Genomic DNA, 22,227 nt, shown 5'->3' with positions numbered 1-22,227 from the left:
TAAGACTTCAGACATCCTGGAATCAACTTAACACTAAGAAGAAGACGGGAACTTCGACGCTCTGCCGCACAGAGGACTGAAGCCAATCTCCCCTGTGGTCAGGGAGTGACCACCTTGCTAACGCAAGCACCATCCAGCGAATCAACGTCTGCTTTGCCGCCGCCTCCCGCCGGAGCCCGAGCCCAGAGACTGACAAGACCTGGACCTCCAGACCTCTCACCGCCCGATCCACAGTCCCTGAAAAGAGGAGACCCGTGGAGGCACCGAGACACGTGGAGCCAGCCATCTTGAAACGACCACGACAAGCTGACAAGTGCAACAACCGAGGCTCCCTCCAAGTTGTGCTTTGGGATCTGAGAAGCCCAACCCTCGAGCAGCATCTGCACCAAAGGTGAGCCCTCCAGCATCTCCACGATCTGCGTGGGGCCCTTCTGCATTTTGCCACTCGACGCGCCTAACCGGTTGCTGGCCCGCTGGCTAGTAGCCATCTTGGCGACGAACTCTACGAAATACACCGCTGGTCTGGTTGCTCCAGACTGGCCCTTGCTCCCCTCCAAAGGAGCAGTCCCTCTGACCTTGCTGGTCAGAACCATCAGCTTATTTCATCTCCTACAACAATTGCTTTTGCCAAGGCTTGTTTGCTTCGATCAAGTCGCCGACACCGCCGACAGCGAGAGCCTGCGTGGGACAGCTCGTGAACCGACTCCTGGACGACGTCGACCTCCAGGGACCACGTGGCTGCAGAGACAAGCTACACCTTTCTTCCTGTTTGCACCCGACATTGCCTGGTACCCACCTGGTGCCACGCTGGTCACTGGCTAGTGACTGTGAACACTGTCCCCTCTGCTTACAGGTCTTCAACATCTCCGATCCACTCTTGGATCCACTGCATCTCTCCCGGACCGACCGCCTGCAGCATCTTTGTCTTCAGGCTCCACGGAACAGATAGAAGAAACCCGACGCACTTCGAGGCCTATGCACCCGCTTCCTGTGGGTGAGGTAAAGCTGGCACACCTGTGCCCAAGTGTAGTATTACATCTCTAGTGCCTGTGTTCCAAATCTTGAGTTCCTAGTCCATCCGGAAGATCTTCTTTGCAGTAACTTTGTACTTTTTACGCACCCATTGAAACCTATGGGAGCACGCGTGTGACTATTTGCTCTGCACACGCCACCCGTGGACCTCCTGGTCACTAACTGACGTTAGCTCCTTGTAGGCCCAGCGATTCTAGAGGCCCTAGGCCTTTTCCCTTTTCTGTTCGTGGTACTTATACCACTATTTTAGTATATGGTTTGAGCGGCCACCAGGGCCTATCCATATAAAGTGCAACTTCTGTGTATTCTACTGTAATCTTGTTTGACGATTTGTGCTCCTGTGCTCATAAAGAGACTAGGGGTTACTTTGAGAAATAAATACATATATATTTTGAATATATATCTGTGTGGTGTCCTTTCATTGGTATAAAAGGGGGTTGCATTTGGTAAAACAGCTGGCTTAACACGCTTCACGAGTTTAGCCTCAAAGACTGCTTAGCCTACGCTACCACTAGGGCAGCTAGTCCGAAAAGGTTGACTTACAACCACACCATAAGGGTTGCTTGGCATGGTACAAGGTGATCACTTTAACTAGTGAGCATCATATACCAGGCCAACTTCTCACAGAGACATTTACCCAACATGCCGTGAGAGGTGCATGTTGGGATTTGCTGTTTGCCGACGCAGCTGCAAAACTGTTAATGACTCTGATCCGGCCCACCTGGTTGGCCACCAATGGCAGAAATATCGGAAGCATTTATCCAGGTGAACTGGTGGGAAACGCTGTGGCAGCAGGCCTTTGAAGAAGACATTAAGTCGAAACGCGTCATGCCAGTGCTTTTATGGAATAAACGACTCACCTGGAATCCCCGCTGTGTCCCTCCGGTTCTTCCTGTTGTGAAAAAAAAATCAAAAAAAAAATCTATCTATCTATCTATCTATCTATCTATCTATCTATCTATCTATCTATCTATCTATCTATCTATCTATCTATCTATCTATCTATCTATCTATCTATCTATCTATCTATCTATCTATCTATCTATCTATCTATCTATCTATCTATCTATCTATCTATCTATCTATCTATCTATCTATCTATCTATCTATCTATCTATCTATCTATCTATCTATCTATCTACCTACCTACCTACCTACCTACCTACCTACCTACCTACCTACCTACCTACCCACCTACCCACCTACCTACCTACCTACTTACCTACCTACCTACCTACCTGATCATGGAGCAACCAGGTAGTGTTGCTTTTTCTCGTGTAACTGATGACAAAATCTGGGACCTCTCCTCCTGCCTGTCTAGATGGGCCATTGTGTTAGACATCTTTCCTTGATCTGGTGAATAGAGTGGATTTGCCCTTTATTGCATTCTCATTGCATGAAATATGTCTGTGAAAATGGGATTTGCTTCCTGCAAGAGGTCGGGAAGGAGTCTGTGGTTTTACATATTTGGATCACGAGTAGTTGCACCACTGGGCAAGTTACAAGCTTTGTTACTGCTGGTAATCTAGTTTTTCTTTATGAAACCATGTACATCAAAGTGCCCCTTGCACTATGAAAACGCTGACACAGTTCAAGCAAATACATGTATGCCCTTGAAAAGTGTTTCATTGATAAATTTGGGAGATCAGAGCAGATTACCAGTTTGTAAAGCTAATGCTTTTCCTGTGGCGTAGCGATCCCATCTATCGTTTTTAGCAGATATAACCGCAAGCTGAATATGACTCTGAGGTACCCTTTTTTATCACCATCTGCATCGCTATATATACGTTTTCAGGCATTTTATATCTAGGCGCTGAATGGGCTAATTTGCAAATTGGAATACTCAGTGTATTCATTTCCACAGAGCTCCTATGGTGGAGTGGCACATCAAGTAGACCCTTGCAGGGGGGACAGCCTAGAAAATCAAAGTTCAGCCTGCAATGGCAGCAGAGAACAAACTCAATAGTGTCTTAATAGGTGTGGAAGTAAGAGAAATGTAATATATGTGCAGAACAAGACTGTCCGCCCACAGTCTTCTCACCTTGGGCTTGCGCCGGATACAACCGAATTATCGTTGAAGGACTTGAAACGGTGGGTCTCCTAAGTAGACCTGGGTGCTGTTCACAGAGTTATACTCCTCGGAACTCCGTGAAGTGCCAGAAAAACTCTGCCGCACTCTGCAGTGTTCCGCCAGTGGCGAAGTCTGTTAAGTTGCACTGCTCGCACTTATTTTTAGTGGCGGGAGTTGCCTGCGCATTAAAATCAGCGCAAACGGCACCAAGCATCGCGCCAGAGGGTGCTGCTGCTTTCTGCCGCTCGACTAGACCGTCTACTCGAGCAGCAGGTTCCTCAAAGCGAGCAGCAGATTTCTCAGTGTGAGCAGTCACAACCTGCTTTGACCGCCTGCTTTGATAAATCTTGCCGGGAGGAGGCCTAACATGCGTTTTTTTCTCACGCGCGCTCACCATCTTAACATTGGCGAGCCGCTCGAGAGAAAAAACTCAGCTTCTCTTCACGGAGTTTTTCAGAACTCCGTGCAGACCGCGGAGTGGGCAAAACTCCCCGTAATCCGCCGGCAGAGCGGAATTCTTCGCCCACCCCTACTCCTAAGAGATCCTTCCCAAGCAGGTATAGCCTGTTGTCGAGTGCTAGTGCACTTGGGGTTGGTGGGAGGAACTGACTAGCCCAAGGGCATTCAGCATGCAGACTTTGCACATGGAATAAGGCTTGTCTGATGATCTTCTCTTTGCTTTCTCTTACAGTATGGTGGAGATTTCATTTGCGCTGTGTCCTTCGAGGAAAAGTCAGAGGATAAGGATCAGAACATTAAGGTACAGCACAAGGGTTAAGTACCGAGGGGGTTCATGTCGAAGCTCCTCAGACAGCGCCTTTGTTTTCAGGCCACAAAAGTTCTCAAGGGGAGACCTGACCACTTTAACACTCTGACACCGGTGAGCAAGGGATGGTTGCCTTTCGGGCGCCCAGGTCTGTGAGGCACCCTTTCAGAAGTGCCCTGTGGTGCTCAAAGATCAGTTGCGCTCCCACTGCTTCTGCATCCATTCCAACCAGAAAGGAAGGCAGAATCAAATGTATCAGTACATGAACAGGTGAAAATGTAATTTACTAAAAATATTATCATTGTTCTGCAACATTATAAAACATAAACATCGTGACACCTTTTGAGTTCTTTTTGCAACTCAATATATGCCAGTAAAAATAAAGACTCTATTTCAGTTTACCACATTATATTTATTAACTATTTCTGTTTGCATAAATGTAAAATATTAGACTTGTCCACTCATAACCGCATTCAGGGTTGCAGGCAGATATATTATGGGAGTCACGTCAGTTATCACTCCTTGTCACAGTGAGGTGTGAGACAAGCTGCATTATCATTCACTCACACTGGACTGACCCCTTCCTTATTAGCATTTGATATATGTTTAGGGTGGCACTTTAATGTTCATGTTTACTGATATTTCCAAACTACTGCACGCACACTGGTTGTATACCCTGGGCATGCAGCTCTGATGTGGACCATTTGTGCCACTGCGGTAATTGTAGTCCACGTTTTTTGTAATGTGGTGCTTTGTAAGTTTATTCCACACGGTGAAGTATGGTTGCAGACTACATTCTAAAGGTCTTTTTAACTGTTGTTAAACCAGCATGCGACCAATCAAGCCACTTACATATTCCCACATTTTGGCACACACCAAATTGCATGTACTGTTGCACCGCTCATGCACGACACAGCCAACATTTGCAAAACCCACACGCGGTTGAGTAACCCACTCCAAGATCTACAAGTTACAAGTGACTGCAATGTATGCTATTACCCCAGAAAAATGCTAAATGTTTATTCAGAAATATTAATACCTCGAACTTCGCAAATGTAAATCAGGTTTTGGAAATGTGTTTTGATATTTGGAGAATAATTTAGAAGATATGAAGCAGGAAAATGAGTTTTAGTCTGTTCAAAGCTAGAGATTTTAAATCTTCAATCGCGTTCTTATGTATTTATTCACATTTCTGTGAAATATTGCAGTCTTTCAAAGTTATGCAAATATTTATAATATGGACATCAATTCCTGGCATCATTAAGGGAAACATTATGTAGAATTTAAACTCGTATTTAGGTATATAAATGAGTTGCGTGTGCCAGAACTGCAGATTTCATTTAGAGGGTCATTAATGCTAAACTTGATGCATCAGTTTGGATGTGCAAAATATTGGATCATGCAGCTGCCTGCAAACACACACCCTAGTGCTTTGTCTCAAACATTCAAGCGGCTGGTCATTTCAAGAGCAGGCAAAGCGCTGAAAGGCATGTCAGAAGGGTGCCAGCTGTAAAGCAGATTGCATGAAAGAAACATGTAGATACCACAGACATTTTCCAGTGGATTGGAAAAATAAACAGGTGACAATGGCCTAAGTAGATACTGGCACATGCACTGTCTTCAGGAGATGAATTAGAACATGCAAATAGTAAAGTGTGCTCAATGGAACAGATAACACTATGTCACCCCAATAGTGTAAAGTATATAGGAGAGAACCCCCAACATACAAATGATATATATTGAATGTTCAGAGCACCACAAATTGAAAGAATAAACAGTCTGTCAATTCGACGGGTCCATATTCGTAAAATGGACTCCAAGCATTGAGAAGTTACTACACGAAGCTGATGGTTCCAGTCGCTTTAATGAATTGTTCCGTTTCTTGTACTGTATGATTTGAACAGCCGACACGTGTTCCATTGTGCTCTACAACTTTTTCAAGGCTGGAAATTTAAGCAAAGGATGAAACTATATCAAGCTTACAATATGCCAAGCAAAAGTATAAAATACTAGTACTGAAAAGTAAAAAGTCAAAACAGTTCTCAAAGGAGAAGTTCTTATAGAAAATAATTATCTTCAAATGAATGCATAAGGTATTTGCTGTAAGTGAGAAAAAGCAAGTATCCCATGTTGAAAAAAGCACCTAATAACCTGTGAAGACAAGATACACCTAAAAAGCGAGTAGCGATTGTGAATACACCCAGAGAAAATCAAAAGCAAAAAGAGACATGTAGTCCCATACAGAAAGCAGTCGAAAATTCCCCATGAACACACATCCCTTAATCCAAAAGGAAAAGAAGTAGAATTAAAACGACAAATACTCATAATTAGACTACCTCTGATACCTTATCAATGTACAAGTAGTACATCCAAAGTAAATAGAAAATTCGGATCTCGATCCTCGGAGCCCCGAGGGCCCACAGTCAGGGTAATCTGCAAAAATGTCACTTCATACGTGAACTATTACACTTGGTGTTCGCGAACCAGTATGCAGCAAAAGTCGTATCCAAAGGTTAGGCTAGAAACTAAAGTAAAAGCAGAAAAAGAACAGGGGGGTAAGGTACCATAAATATCATAACGTGACGGCACTGTAGCCAATAAGTATAAACCTTGAAAAATATAGCCCACGTTTTTAAAAAAAGGAGTACCAAAGGCAGCTCCATAACATATAAAGAGTGAGTATATTTGAACAACATAACCCATATGAAGTGAAGAAACACCACACAAAAAGTCTGAAAACACATTGTCTTCAACCTAGCAATAATCATACCTGAACAGACAAAAGGAGAACAGGGGGGGTGTATTGTTTTGTCCCCCTGTTCTCCTGTATATTGACAACACTGCACAATTGGATTGTTCTACGACGTGAAGACCTGGGCTTATCAGGGCTCTTGGTGAAATAGGAGGACTTCTCTTTGACTGATGCTCTTTTGTCTGTTCAGGTATGATTATTGCTAGGTTGAAGACAATGTGTTTTTTCCGGGGTTCGGGTTGTTTGGATACAACTATGTTTATGGTTGTTGCTTACAGTTGGATTTTCTTTCAGACTCTTTGTCTGGTGTTTCTTCACCCCATATGGGTTACTTTGTTCAAATATACTCACTCTTTATATGTTATGGAGCTGCCTTTGGTACTCCTTTTTAGGTCTTGCCTGGCGTTAGCAGCGCGCATGCGCTGCTCTCGCCATGCGTGGGCTTCTTGGAATCAATACGGTTTCAGAAGTTCAGTGTAGGCTCGACCCCCTGTTTCTATTGGCTTGCGTAATCCTCCATGCTAAACGCTGGCTTCACATTGTAAGTGAGGCTTTTTAGTCCCTCCTGGTTACCACCCTGTCCACTTTTAGCCCCGCCCACCGGGACTGGATGCTTTACTTGCGGCGTGTTACTATCTCCTTTAATTAGAGGGTGAGGACTTTTTTTTTGTCATTCTGGCTGGAGCACGGCGCATGCTGTTTATTTAGTGTCATTCCGGCTTGTTATTTATTATTTTTTACTTTACATAGGAGCGCGGCGCCCACTTTAGGGACACCGCACTCCCTTTATTTATTTATTTTATACCGGATGCCCACGCTCCGTTAAATATTAGCACTTAAGTTTCTGTTCTCCGTAGCACTTAAATACCGCTACTTAATCAAGTCTTGCTTGTGCCGGATTACGCAGAGTAGAGCTGCTTTTCTGCAGCAAGTAAAGGCATTGCCAGAACAAGACTTTTCAAGTGCTCCTCTCTAATCACTGCTGTTTATAGGGTGTGTTGCTGCAATAGGATTCTAGCCATCTTGAAGTTTACAGTCTCTGTGATATTACTACTGTAAAATCCTCAGGTGGGTATAAATTGCTGTCAGCGACGAAGGTCCAGAGCTCCACGACAAAATATCTGGCCTTCCATTCCAACTTTGAAAACAGGCCTTGGTTTGCCGTGACGTGTGTGTGAGAGAGAGCTTTTGTGGTTCGGCGTGTCTGAGCGTGTCTGAGGACCGTACCTCAGTCTGTGTGTGTCACAGTGGTGATTAGCTGTTCATGTGTTTGCCCGTGTGAGACAAAGAGAGATTGATTCTATCTGTTGGTGCCTGTCGTACGTGTTGGTAGAGTTCAGTGTCCTCCAGCCTGTGTGTGCAGGAGCAGTGATGACATGTGAGATGTTTAGTACGTGTGTTTGTAGTGTTAAATGTGCCCTAGTATGCTTCTACTTGTGTTTTTGTGTACAGACTACACTGCTCAGGAATGTGATCACAAACAGGGGCTCATTGCCTGCTTTCACAATCTCCCTGCTAACTGCACACCCCCTCCCGATGAAATGTCACCCGTCCCTCCCCCACCTCTCGCCTGCCTTCACAGCCAGGAGCGCAGCCTCGTAACAGGGCGCTCGGCAGCTGCCTGCCCTGCGTGGGTCAGGAGAGGCGTCTGCGCACTTAACCCCCTCCCTGTCTCCAATTCTTTCGCTCTCTGTTACTTTCATCACTTGCTATTGTTCTCCTTTTCTCTCTCCGTTCCTCTCACTTTCTGTCCCTCTCCTCTTCTCATCTTTGTTACTCTCACCTCTTTCTTTCCCCCACCATCATGCTGTCTCCCTCCACTCTCCTTCCTTGTTTCTTTCTCTCTTCTCACGTGTTCTCTTCATTTCTCGTTAGTCCTCTTCTTTCTAACTCCTGTCAGTCTCTCCTTCTTCTTTTGGGTGTCCTTTCAACCCTCTCTGCCCCACACTTTTATGACACACTCTCTGTCATCTTTCCTCTCCATCCTCTTCCCTCTTTTTTTCTTTCCATTGCATATTGTGCTATTTCGTTTGCAGTCTCTCGGTACTTTCCAAAGCTCATTGCCTTCCCTTGCACTTTCTTTCTCCTTTATTTGTTTCGTTGTGTGCCTATGTGTCCCTTCGTCTGTGTTGCTCCTCCGCTTCCCTCTTTCTTTTGCTCTCCGTTCTATTTCCTCTCTCCTCCCCCTCTCTTTCTTTGCTGTTCCGCTGCCCATCTTCCCTTTTCTCTCGATCCCCACTTATCTCTCCATTCTCCTCGGCCCATCCTGCTGCTGTCTCTTTCTTTCCCATATCTCCCCCCCTCTCTCTCTCCCCTTCTCTCTTTCTCCACATTCTTTGATTTCTCTTTGCTCTTCCTTCCGTGCTCACTTCCAGCGCCCCTGTTTCCTCATTCTTTGCGGTCTCTCCCCCCCGCTCTTGCTTCTGTCTTTCTCTCTCTCTCCTCTGGCTTTGTGTCAGTGGGAATGCTGTGATTTGGGAGCCAAGCTCGCCTGCTCAGTTTTTCCAGACTCTCGTTTGGAAGGAAGAAAGTAGTGTCAGAATAAGAGTCCTTCCCGCCACATACACCTTCCTTCTCCTCCCTCGGTGTCACCCTGTTCGCGCGTGTGTGCATGTCTGCGCACGCATATCGCAATCACTGTGTGGCAACGTATAGTGCCTCTCACTTTATCTCTAAATCTGCATGTGCCTGTCACCGTCTATCTAAAAAACAAGCATATCTCCTTGGAACGTGCGCTACTCTCGCCCACAGTGGGTCGAACACTCCTTTATTCTCCCTGTGTGTTACGAGGTGGCTTAAAATCTGCGTGTCTGCATGTTTGTGCCCCACACGTAGATTCCGTGTACGTGTTTCTAATCATTTCTGTGTGGCCAGTAGTCTGTCCATGAGTGTCTGAAGTTGTGCAAGTGTGAGTGCACCAATAGCTGCCAAGGTTTCAGATTGCTATGAGTGACATTTTCAAAATTTAAATGCAATTATGAGTGACATTTCGACGAGTAAGAGTGACACTTTCTTGCGAGCAAAAAAATCAAGCAATGAAGAAAGGGAAACATAAAAATGTCAGAAATGAATCAGACCGAGAAACTAAGATTTTAAAATTGGTGCAAACAACTGCGGTGGCTGACCCATAATTACAATGACATTATGAAAATGTCTCATATAGCCATCTGAAACCTTGGCAGTTATTGGCAGGCTGGCATGTACCCTCACCTTGGAGAATGCCTGACCAAGAGTTAATGAACGCCTTTGCCTCACTTATGCTTCATTCCTTCTGAAACAGACAGATGGAATCAGGAACAGAAATCGAAGCTCTCAGCTGGCGGGGCCCATTCAGCAGCATCCTTACTCAACAAGCATTGAAAATGCAATGGGTCTCGCCTTCGATTAAGTTAAAGGCATTTGATTTGCTAATGGTATTGTATTCTAGCTTTGCATTATTTAGTGTATATTTGTGATATGTTGTAGTTGTATGTAGTTAGAATTGTTTTGTTAGCTGTGTAGTAGTTTAAAGCATAGCGTTAGTAGGTAAAGAGCAGTGTTTCAGATTTGGAAGGTGAATGAATAGAAGAATAGTATGTGTGTTAATTTCATATAGTGAGGATTACAATAGCATGAGGCAGACGAAAGGGGCGAGGGGAGAGCAAATTTATGCACATATCACAAATATACACTAAATATTGCAAAGCTAGAATACAATACCAATAGCAAAGCAAATGGCTTTAACTTAATCAAAGGCGAGACCTATTGCATTTTCAATGCTTGTTTTAAAATGTGGGCTATATTTTTCAAGTTTTATACTTATTGGCTACAGTGACGTCACGTTATGTTATTTATGGTACCTTACCCCCCTGTTCTTTTTCTGCTGTTACTTTAGTTTCTAGCCTAACCTTTGGATACAACTTTCACTGCATACTGGTTCGTCAACACCAATAATAATAGTTCACGTCTAACGTGCCATTTTTGCAGATTACCCCGACTGTGGATCCTCGGCGCTCCGAGGATCAAGATCTGAATTTTCTATTTACTTGGGATGTACTACTTGTACATTGATAAGCTATCAGAGGTAGTCTAATTATGAGTATTTGTCCTTTTAATTCTCCTTCTTTTCCTTTTGGATTAAGGGATGTGTGCTCACGGTGAATTTTCGACTGCTTTCTGTATGGGACTACATGTCTCTTTTTGCTTTTGATTTTCTCTGGGTGTATTCACAATCACTACTCTGCCCCGGATCTTATGGTTTTTTGGCATCACTTTTTAGGTGTATTTTGTCTTCACAAGTTATTAGGCGCTTTTTTCAGCATGGGATACTGGCTTTGCTCTTTCTCACTTACAGCAAATACCATATGCATTGATTTGAAGATAATTATTTGCTATAAGAATTTCTCCTTTGAGAAATGTTTTGACTTTTTACTTTTCTGTGCTAGTATTTTATACTTTTGCTTGGCATATTGTAAGCTTAAGAGAGTTCCAACCTTTGCTTAAATATACAGCCTTGAAAAAGTCTTCGAGCAGGATGAAACACGTGTCGGCTGTTGTTTAAATCATACAGTACAAGAAACGGAACCATTCATTAAAGCGATTGGAACCATCAGCTTCGTGTAGTAACTTCTCAATGCTTGGAGTCTATTTTACGAATATGGACCTGTCGAATTGACGGATTGTTTACTCTTTCAATTTGTGGGGCTCTGGACATTCAATATAATATATATCATTTTCCCATGGATGCCCAATCCAATCCAATTCTCTCCTGCCAAACATGATATTGGCAAAAATAAATTCTCAAACGTCAAAAGGACGTATTTATACACAGTCCCTTTTTTTGCAGTTGGTCAGTGTTTTTTTGCGTATTTTTTTTGTGTTGTAGGTGTTTTTGGAGATAACATAATATTTGTTTTCCTGCTTTGCTTTGGGAAAAATGTACAATTCACAATTGTATTTTTAATGAGAGTACTCTCTTGACCACAAACCATTGCCTGGTCAAGAGCATGTACCTCCATGTAGGGCTGTAGAGATGGTTGGGTCTTTCTAAGGTTGTAAACAACTGTGTTTCTGTCATCACATGTTTCCAAAATGTTTAACAGATCAATGTTCTTAAAACTTCTGCTTTGTAAAATGCACGTTATGAGATCTCATCACAGTCGCTTGCAGTGTGGGAGGGAGCAGCAAAGAGGGCGGTCTGGGGGGGAAGCTGCTGGGATGCCTGCGGAGTTAGGCAGATTGTCATGAAGACATTTTATTGCCCATCCCACTGTCTCTCTTCAGATTCCGGCCAACATGACCGCTGACCAGCTCATCTTCGAGGTGTTGGAACGGAGGCAGGTCCAGCGGAAGGAGAAGGACTGCTGGAGCTGCTTTGAAGTGAACGTGAAAGAAGAGACGGGTGAGTCGTGGAAGGTGTACCTGTGAAGCATCACTGTGTTCTTATGGTTTGCTCTGTGGTGACATCGTCCCTGTCAGTTTCAGATATCGCTGCTACCAGTTGACTAAGTAGGAGCTTAGGCACAGTACACATCCACCCACTCGTACTTCCTCAGGAGTGACACCATGCTCTAAAAAAAAGTGATGCATGCAGGGCCATCGTCCCACCAGCGACCACACACCCATGCCGTCAATGCATGAAGTTAAAAACTCCTGCGCTGCTTCCAGGCCAGCCTCAGTTCAGTCTAGGCTACCCTGAGGACACGGGCAAAATCACGTCTTCACTCAAAAAGTCAGCCACGTCTACTGCAGTGCAGCAGGAGTGAACCTTGACTGCCAGTGTTCATAACCATTATTAAATGCCTCTTCGAGGCCTTGCTTTCCATAGCACTCGCGAACAACAGTTTCGAGTATGCAAAAGCCATTCCACCCTAAGGAAGCCAAATTACAATCCTGACGTGTGAGCCCGGGCTCCTGCATCTCTGGCTTCTCTTGAGTTGTCAAGTATTTAGAAACCATAATATCATTACAGCCATCCACACATCTGGCGACCCTTGATATCGTAAGTGGCCTCCAGTCTGTTTTCCTGATGTGACGCAGGACACTATGAAACCTTTAGAAGAGCAAATCGACCCCTGTGGCAGAGTGTAAGCACCCACTGCTCTAAATGTATCTTCCAGCACCTTCGACAGCCCTGCGCTGCTCAACTGTGGCTCAGCTGCGGCTGTGAGGGGAGCGCCCCTGCTTGGTTCACTGCCTCCCTGGGTTGATCTGACCCAGCAGGTTAAGCCGGAACCCTTCCTCACCAAAGTCATCTTCAACAAATGTGGTGTCCTTCAAGGCAAATGGTTCTTGGTAAACCTTTTCATTATCTATTCTCCTGCTCCAGCAGACAGCTCACAACATCGAACACCACATGAGAGCAGATGATACTCCGCCCCGCCGCAAGAACGCAGAGAAGGCTGAACTCTGCCACCAGTTGGTGAACTGTCTGAAAAATGTAAAGGGCCTGAGGCGAGGGAGTTGACAGTTCCTCGTTATCCAGAAAGCTGAAATCCTATTTATCTGACCTCTGGACATTGCACATCTTCTAGTCTCATGGCCAGATGTCTTATGAAGTCCATTAAAACTTGTGAAAAAGGCATTTGCGTTTGATATTCTCTTTGATAGGCCAGATCCCATGGAGGTATCCTCGGAAAATTGAGCCACTCACTTTCAGAGAACCCCTTGGTGCATTCTGACCATGGCCGATAGCTATAGTTGAGGCTGGCTTGCAAGTGCTTCTAGACACCCTATTCAGGAAGGAGGTGAGATAAATTGATGGGCGGTGCGGTGAAGTGACTTGGATGCTTTAACTCTCATCATCTTACCTGATTGTAGCATCCTCCTGCTGTCTCGGACAGGTTCCTCTCCCTCATCGCTGTTTGTGGTGCTGTCATCGTCTCCAGGTGTATCCCAGGGAAGAAGGATTCTCATGCACTTCCTGTTTTCATTCTCCCACAGAGCGGCCACTGCACTACTGTGAGAAAGTCCTCCCCATCTACCAGTCGCTGGGTACAGATGGCTACCTCGTGGTGAAGAAGCATTTATCCATGGAGGCCATGCTTATCTATCTCGGTAAGTGATGACAAGCGTGTACTTTTACTCTAGTGTTCATGCACTGAGAGACTCTCGAGGGTGATTTGTTTGCACTATATAAATGTAAATAACATAACATAACAAAGCAGTCAGTCCCAATGTGAAGATATGTGCGTAGTGCTGCTGTTTTAGATTGTCCATTTTCATCTTCAAGGAGCACTTTAGAAAGCAAGCAATATGTTTTTATGCACGATTTTTTCTTACTGTGTGGTTTACATACCCAGAGATGGATTAGTGTGGTTATATTTCCTTTTTTACCAAACGTGTTCTCGTCTTTGTGTCTGAGCTAATATCCATCTAATATTGGGAGTCCAGAATAGCATGTGATAGGGCCTCGGCAGCCCACTGTGTTTTCACAGCTGTTAAAGGAATGCAGTGTGGTCATCAATGGAAATCGACAATTGTGTTAAAAGATGAGCCAATGTGTTGTACTCTTGTTAAATGGAATGTGGGGCACTGGGCTGTACAGCTTGTGGAAGATATTCATAGGACGATTTTAGATGAACGTGTAGCAAATTCATAGAGGGCACGTTGGCGACTGAGAATGAATCGGAGAGTAGGAAACCCTGCTCCTTTCTAGCATTGAATTGGTTCTGAGCACAGCAGGAAAGGAGGCAATAGGCAGGATAAAGAGGTGGAATTCAAGCATTAGAATGTTGGAAGTTCTTCTGAATCCAGTGGAGCAGTAGATGACCTATTGTGACCGCTACTGACCTGCTCCGTCACCAGCATTCCAACGTTTGTCTTTCCATTTCTCACTGTTTAATTAAAAAATAATATGCTCAGTAGGTGGAATGTTCTAATAGCCTTATAGCCCTTCTGGCTCAGACTATGCTGGTCATTAAAGGCCCTCCTTTCCCTTGTAATAGGCCCTCACTGTGGCTCAAGCTTCGAACTGATGTAGAGGGCCTTAACATCCAGTGCAACCCACAGCAGTGGGCAGTAATTTTAAATTATATCGGTTTCTTGCGCCTTTCAAGTCTCTATGCAGCCGTGATGTATATTTGAGACTGAAAGTCATTATATTATCTATTGGTTGCCTGGGACGTTGATGGGAATCTCTGCTCACAGGTGGGACAGACAGAGCTGTGTACTCATTCTAGGATTGTCGCCTTCCATTGTGAGTCGTGTTGCTGCCTTAGGACTGAGAGGCGCTGGCTGTCCCAGTGGCCTTCAGGTTATCATCAAAAGGACCGTCCAGTGTAGAGAGAGAAAACTGTGCTTGTTCCCCAGTTCTGCATCTCTGACAATCGTCAGCAACCGGAATTATTGAAGGTTGATTCGCTATAAGATGCCAGCCTCAGGATTCTGATCTTCTGTGACATCATTAACCAGATAGCCCCATTAAAGAGAAGCAGCCTGGCATGGACTGGCATGGACTACATATGAGGAAAGTGTAGTGTTTAGTTTTTGATAAACGTGCGCAGAAAGGTTCAATGGAATGTGTCGTGTTTAGCTTTCATCATGCAATCGTTACATTTAGACTTCTACGTCAGAATTTCCTTTTACAATTTTGTGCAACAAATTACTGAATTTGACAATAAAGAGATGTGTCGCACTAAAGTTCTAAGAGATGAAAAGGTGGTCTGGGAGTAGGACAGAGGACTGCTCACCGCATAAAATTCATGGCTGGCTTTACCACCCCACATCAGGGCAGTGCCTCTCCCTTCTTATACCATGTCCAAGCCATGGCGCTTCTTTAGCGCCGCTGCTTCCTTGGGACCAATGCGTTAAATGTAAATATGAAAGTGCAGGAACTTGCTTTCCAGAGCACCTACTTGCCACTGAGGAATGCTGGCACTCTTCCGATTACAAGTGTTGCACCCATGCAGAGTACCCTCCCTTTCAAAATTAAAGAGGTGCAGGCCAGTAATTAATTTGTAAAAGAATAGGTTCCAGGCCCCTAAGTTTTGTTCAGAAGCCCGTGGCTAGCGCCGTCAGTCGTCGTGTGCTGATTACCAAAGCTGCGTAGTCTTCATTCGAACTGATGCCTCTTTATTCCATCACCAGACACCCTGCTTCTTTATCTGACTCTTAAGGGTTCTGTTTTTTACTCCTTCGTTCACCCTTTGTCACAGTTTTTCGACTTTCTCCTCCTCCTGCTTTCCCACCTTTTGTGTTTTTTTCCTCCCTTGCCTCTGGATCAAAGTTTGCTGAGGAAAAAAGAGTGGCACCTGCAACTACCGGCTAAAATTAAGCACGGGCTCAAATTAAGCACTGGTGCTGGCGCGTTTAAAGCACTGCTTGGGCATTGTAGGGGTGCACAATGGATCTGCAGAGGTCTTTGTTATTGCTGCTGGTGGACATAGTGAAGCCAGACACACAGCCTATAATCCCTGACCCGCCTTCACACTAGGCGTCCTCCAGAATTTAGGATTTGAACCAACGTGACTTTAGTTAAAACCGAGGTGCGTTAGACCCGGTGCGCGCTATCTATTTCTTTCATTACCTGCGTTGGTGTTGTGATATTCGGTAAAATCAGTCGTTGTTGCCTAATGTGCAACCTGCTGTTCCCATCCGGTGCTGCTAGATGTCGCTATTGCATTACCAATACCGTTTAATTTTTACATAAGGACACCCGCAGTCTGTGGCGACTTTTGAACCCTTCGTAGGCTGCCGGCACAATAAGTAATTCTGAATATGAACATTTCTGCAGTTCTGTATATCAGGGGATGGCTACCAAAGTAGAGCACCTGCCTCCTCCAGAGTCTGACGCTGCCGGATTGTTTGCTTCTGTCAGGTAGGAGAAAGTTGGGGAATCACAGCGTCCGCAGCAGGCCCGGCTCCAAGATTTTTTTTTTGGGTGGTCCAAGGGTGCATTTGGGTGGGCCACTGGTGGCCCAATTTGTCGCTTCTTGTGGTAGCCTACAAGCCCTACAGCACATCATATCTACTTGCAAACAGTCCCGATGACACAACGGATCGATTCTGTGTGTATACAGACCATGTGGGGAGTTATTTGAAAGTGAGAGCAATGTCTGGACCTAAGTGCAAACCCCCAAATTCCAACAGGCATGGCTTCAAAAACAATTATTTCTAGGCCCGATTATCGACTTTTCTACCATCCCTCACCTGTGCACCTTATCTCATAGCTGACCTTGGGCCCCAGCCCCATATCAGCAACCATCCATTCAAACTTAAAACATTGACTATAGCAGTAAATATGATTAGCACCCGCTTTAATATATGTTCCACAGTTGACCTAATGACCTGACTACTAATTAAATAAAAACAGAAAGGCCATGACAGGGCCGACTTTAGCGCTAGTGCAAAAGTCTTTTTTGGCGCCCCACAAATGACCTCTTTCTCTGCAGATACCATTACTAACACCCTCCAACAGTGTCCTTCATCTCAATAGCCCTTCTCTCATATGCATTTCATTTGTTGTATATAGAGCTACTCAGTGTAGGGTGTCACAGTACTTTACACAATTCACACATTATGCAGAGACAATGAATCATACAAGTATATAAAGAGGGTTTGGGCTGGGGAAGCACAAACTCGGGATTTAAAGCATACCCCAGTGGTCGGGGGTTCGCTTTACTAATACAAATGTATATCGGACCAAACTCTTTTAGAAACATTAAAATAATTAAAGACTGGGGAAGTTCTAACTATATAGTAACACAAAAAAAGTGAAGTTCTAACTGTACCATTCATGTTTGTAGGCAGCTCTTTGATGACAGTTCATAGGTCACTGTCCTCTGTTAGAATTGTAACTTCTGAACTGCAAGTAACACAAGGATCTCTGTGACAAATGCTGTAACCCACTGAGCTATCCACATAAAATACAGCTTATCTGCATTTCAAAACTACCAATAGGCAAAGGATTGCTCTCCAGCAGGATCATTAATCACCGGTTATCTAAACATTTTTATTGTTGCCTTGCATCGATGGCCATGATAATGATAAAAACTATTTAAATGAAACATACACAAAGTATGTGCCTTGCTGGGCCTGTGCAGATTTAAAAAATAAAAACAAACAGTAACACATTCCCTTACCTACTCTGTTAGTCAAACATTGTGTCACAGCCTGATCTGATTTTTTTTTAAACTTATTTTTATTGCCATTTTCATATTTCACACAGTGTACATTATACAAAGTTTCGCAGAGTTAAGTCAATTGTACATCCAATGGTGGTACCGTTCATCTGTGTATACTGGTGGTACGTCAACGGGGAGCATGCGTAACGTATAGATATATCGTATTGCGTATACCCTGTTGTCTCAGGTTCCAGATATGGCACATGAACTGGGGTGGAACAGGGGTATAACCTGGGGGACGGGAGTGGAAGGACATCCCCAGTTACTCTTGCCAAGGTATGTAACGCCGTATGGGGGAGGCTCCTCTGTGACTCACGGTTGCCTATCATATGTGGTTCGACCTAGAGCTGCAACAGTATACCTGATACTGGGGCTGGCCATGCGGTCATGTGGTTGGTATTTCGGGAGATTGGTTAGGGAGGGTCTGTGACTGCGTGTGCCGGGCTGACGGTGTGGGTAAACCATCTGTTGAGTCTGTTCCCGGGGTTAGCTGCTTGAACTGATATAATAGCATGGCCCATTCCATAGATATAGGGTGTTTGCGGATCCCTCTCACCTCCTCCTCCCGCAATGTCTCCTCCTCCGCCGTCGCCCATTTGTGTGTAGCCCCCACCCAAGCCTCCAACGGTGGACCGGTGGGGGAGCGCCAGTGCATGGCGATGCTGCGTTTGGCTAAAAGCACCGCAAGGGAGAGAAACCGGGTCTGCACCCTGTGCTGTTTACTTGCGGGAAAGACGCCTATGGCGCTGGCCTCCCATGTGTTCATGCAGGTCAGCCCCGTGAGGATACCCAAAGTAGTGTGAATGTGGTGCCAGAAAATTTTTATAATGGAACAGTTCCAAAACATATGTCGGAAATCTGCAGTCTGTTCGTGGCATCTGGGGCATAAGAATTGAGTGTCGGGGTAGAATCGTTGGAGGCGCGCGGGTGTTAAGTAGGCCCTGTGCAAAATGTAATATTGGATATTCTTAAAGCGTGCGTTCCTCGAAACCTTCTTAGGGTACTTCAAAGCCCTCTCCCACTCACTCTCATGGAGCACACGCCCGATTTCTGCCTCCCAGGTGGCTCTCAGGGTCTCCAGTGGTTTATTAGTCAGTTCCCGTATGGCTTTATAAAGCCATGTAGTTAGATGGCATCCTGCTCCCATGTGTAGGATCGTGTGGAGAACTGGGTGTGTGCTTGGTTCCCCCTTGATTAGGTCCTGATATGGTCGGTAGCTAGCTAGGAGTTGACGGTGAAGCAGGAATTGCCCCGGGGGAAGATCGTATTCTTCCGTAAGGCTGCGGAACGGTCTTAGTTGCCCATCCTCGAACAAAGACCCCACTTCTGTTATGCCACACAATGTCCACGTGCGAAGCGTGTTATTTGTGTAGTAGTGTTCCTGTCTGGGCCATCCCACCAAGGTGAGTAAAGGGGAGTACAAAGGAGCCCCCGGGGACATGCGGTGTATCCGCAGCATGCACCTGCGTGCTACTGACACCTGTAGAGGGTATGTGCGTTTTGGTTTAGTGTCAGGGAGGAGCAGGTGACGGATCTCCGGAACCGATATCCGTCCTGCGATGGTGTGAGTTTCCACAGTGTACCTGTCTGCCGTCCAGTGAGACAGCCATTGCAGCTGTGCTGCCAAGAAGTAGGCCTCGAATGAGGGGGCTCCCAAGCCGCCCTGTGTGGTGGGCAACTGCAGTTTTTTCAGGGCTATCCTGTGTCTGGCGGAACCCCAAATGAGTGCGCTGAGGAGGGAGTCTAGATCCCGAAAGAAGGCTCTGGGCGGGATTACCGGCAGATTGGTAAAGAAATACAACAACCGTGGAACCATAATCATTTTGGCCAATGCCACTCTCCCAATTGGGGCCAGCGGGAGGCTCCTCCAAAATCCGATCGCTGCCCTGATACCCGCCAATGCCCTGTTATGATTACCCTCGAACATATCTGTGGAGGAGTGGTAGAGACGGACCCCGAGGTATCGAGGGGCCTCCGCGCTCCAGGGCACCCGCTGATCACCCAGCCGAACCTCCTGTGGGGGCAAATCCGGATGCAGCGGGTATATCGTGGACTTATCCCAATTCACCCGCAATCCCGAGGCCACAGAAAAGTCCGTCAAAGTCTCCCAGAGGGGGGTCAGGTCTTCCGTGATGTCCCGTACATAGATCAATAGGTCATCAGCGTATAAGGAAACGCTATGTACCGTGCCTGCTACCGGGATGCCCCAACTCTCCCCCTCCCTCCGCAGTCGGATGGCGAGAGGCTCAACCGCTAGAGCAAACAGTAGCGGGGACAACGGGCAGCCTTGTCGCGTGCCCCGCTGGACCGCGAACTCCGTCGATATGCATCGGCCCAGGCGTATCCGCGAGGTCAGCCCGGTGTACAATAGGCGCGTGTAGGCTAGCAGGATGGGCCCAATGCCCGCTCGTTGTAGCACCGAAAATAGGAACTGCCAGGTGAGGGAATCAAAGGCCTTCTCGAGATCTAGGATGAGACAGGCCGCCCTAGGGTATGTCCCCCTCACCTGATCTTGTATGTGGAAAACCCGACGTATGTTCTGGGACGTGCGTCTGCCGGGTATAAATCCGCACTGATCCGGGTGGACCAGAGAGCGTATGATTTGCACGTATCTATCTGCAAGAGTTTTCCCAAGGAGTTTGCAATCGGCGGACAACAGCGATATGGGGCGATAGGAGGCCATTTGTTGCGGGTCCCTATGGGGTTTCAAGAACGTCACGATTACAGATTCTCGCATGGAATGTGGCAGTTCTCCCTCTTTCAGTGCCGCCGCAAACATCTCCACCAATCGAGGGACTAGGTGTGCCGAGAATGTCGCGTAATATTCTAAGGGAAACCCATCTAGTCCAGGCGCCTTATTTCGGGCTAGGGCCTGCAGGGCCCGTGTCACATCGGCCGCGGATATTACGGCGTCTAGGGTCTCCCTCTCTGTCCTCGTAATTGTTGGGATAGGCAGGGGATCGAGAAATCGATCCACTACAATTTGTGGGGTGGAGGCGGGGTCACTATATATTTCCGCGTAGTAGTCGCGGAAAGCCCCAAGAATCTCTCCCTGAGAACGCACCAGTTCCCCCCTAGGATCCAATATCTCGGTAATGGGTTTGATGTCCGTGTCCTGTCTGGCCAGCCACGCCAAGAGAGTGCCCGTTTTGTCCCTTTCTTTATGCATCCGTGTAGCGTACGAACGGAAGTTGTACCTTCGTAAATCCGCAGTTGCAGCTTGATAGGCAGTTTTTGCTTCCGCTATACGCCGCGTCTCCCCCTCGGACGTAGAGTCCTGTTTGGTGAGAGCAGCCAAGCGTTGCTCCGCCGTGGTGAGAGCCTGTTCTAGTACGCGCTTAACTCCCGTTATTTGCTTCAAGCACTCTCCTCGGGCCACCACCTTAAATGCATCCCATTCCACTAACGTGGATGATGCTGTGCCCGAGTTGCATAAGAAGTAGTCTTGGATGCTGCTCTCCTGTTCGTGTCGGAAGATCTGATCCGACAGACAGTCCCGCGGCAAGCGCCAAGTAGGGACAGGCGGGTGTGGGGGCCGCCAGTGTAACTGGAGAATGTGAGCATCGTGATCAGAGATGACCCTGCCCAAGTAGTCCGTGTGGGCAATCTTAGGCAGTATAGTCGCCGAGCATAGAAAGCGGTCCAGACGAACGCGCAGGTTGTGTGGGATGGAGTGAAAGGAGTACAATCGGAGCAGGGGGTGACGCAGCCGCCAAGCATCGGTGAGCGACCAGTGTGTAATCCAAGCCCTGAATCTGTCCGTTTGCCTATGTGCCGGGGAGTGCGAAGGTGGGGGGTGTGAGCGGTCAAGGTTCAGGTCGAGTGTGCAGTTATAGTCTCCTCCCAGGACCCAGGGTATGGAAGCAAAAGGGGCAAGGACCCCCGTGAGATGGTCCCAAAACTTGTCTTGTTCTACATTAGGGGCGTAAATGCTACCGAGAAGCACAACCTGCCCGTCGAACAGACCCTCCAGTAGTGTATATCTGCCGTCTTTGTCTACCACCCTCCGGAGCTCTTGAAAGGGAGTTCCCGGTCGTATCCAGATCAGCGCCCCTCGTGCATACGCAGAATAAGTAGTGGCGCATAGGAGACCCCTCCATTTTGATTGTAGTTTCCCGACCTCTTTCGCATTGAGATGTGTCTCTTGTAGAAAAACTATCGGGGTGTTGTGACGCTTTGCATAGGAGTAGTGTCACAGCCTGATCTGATATGCAGCTGCAGGGGTCCGGAAAGGTGAATAGGGATAAGCAAACTTATTTCCTCCAGCGCTGAACAGAAAGGGAAATATTCAAGCAGCAGGACGGTAGGCAAAAGTAACTCGGTGCAAAACCAAGAATTTCTCCCCTTCACCATGCCGCTAATGTTCCTGCCCGACACAGCCCACCTTTCTAAAAGGAGTTGCGTGATTGGGGATGGCTGTGAGAAAGAGCCAGGCCAAATAATTCAACTCTCAGAATAGGAAGGATAACAACGTTAGGAGTAACTTTTTAAATTAAAGATGCCA

At 46.3% G+C, this 22,227-nt stretch overlaps 1 protein-coding gene across 20 annotated transcripts in view; it reads left to right on the top strand.

Moving 5' to 3' along the window:
• Positions 1–22,227, top strand: part of ARAP1 (ArfGAP with RhoGAP domain, ankyrin repeat and PH domain 1) — an 826,919-nt gene that overhangs the window by 753,465 nt on the left and 51,227 nt on the right. For all 20 annotated transcript variants that reach the window (XM_085623389.1, XM_085623384.1, XM_085623387.1 and 17 more), the window contains 3 exons: positions 3,795–3,863; positions 11,884–12,001; positions 13,543–13,656. In XM_085623389.1, the coding sequence (XP_085479515.1) occupies positions 3,795–3,863; positions 11,884–12,001; positions 13,543–13,656 (301 nt within the window). The remainder of the gene's footprint in view (positions 1–3,794; positions 3,864–11,883; positions 12,002–13,542; positions 13,657–22,227) is intronic.

Source organism: Triturus cristatus, chromosome 8 (genome assembly GCF_964204655.1).
Source record: "Triturus cristatus chromosome 8, aTriCri1.1, whole genome shotgun sequence".
Classification (NCBI taxonomy): domain Eukaryota; kingdom Metazoa; phylum Chordata; class Amphibia; order Caudata; family Salamandridae; genus Triturus; species Triturus cristatus.
Note: the sequence above shows the minus strand (reverse complement) of the source record. Positions and strands in the feature narration are given on the sequence as shown.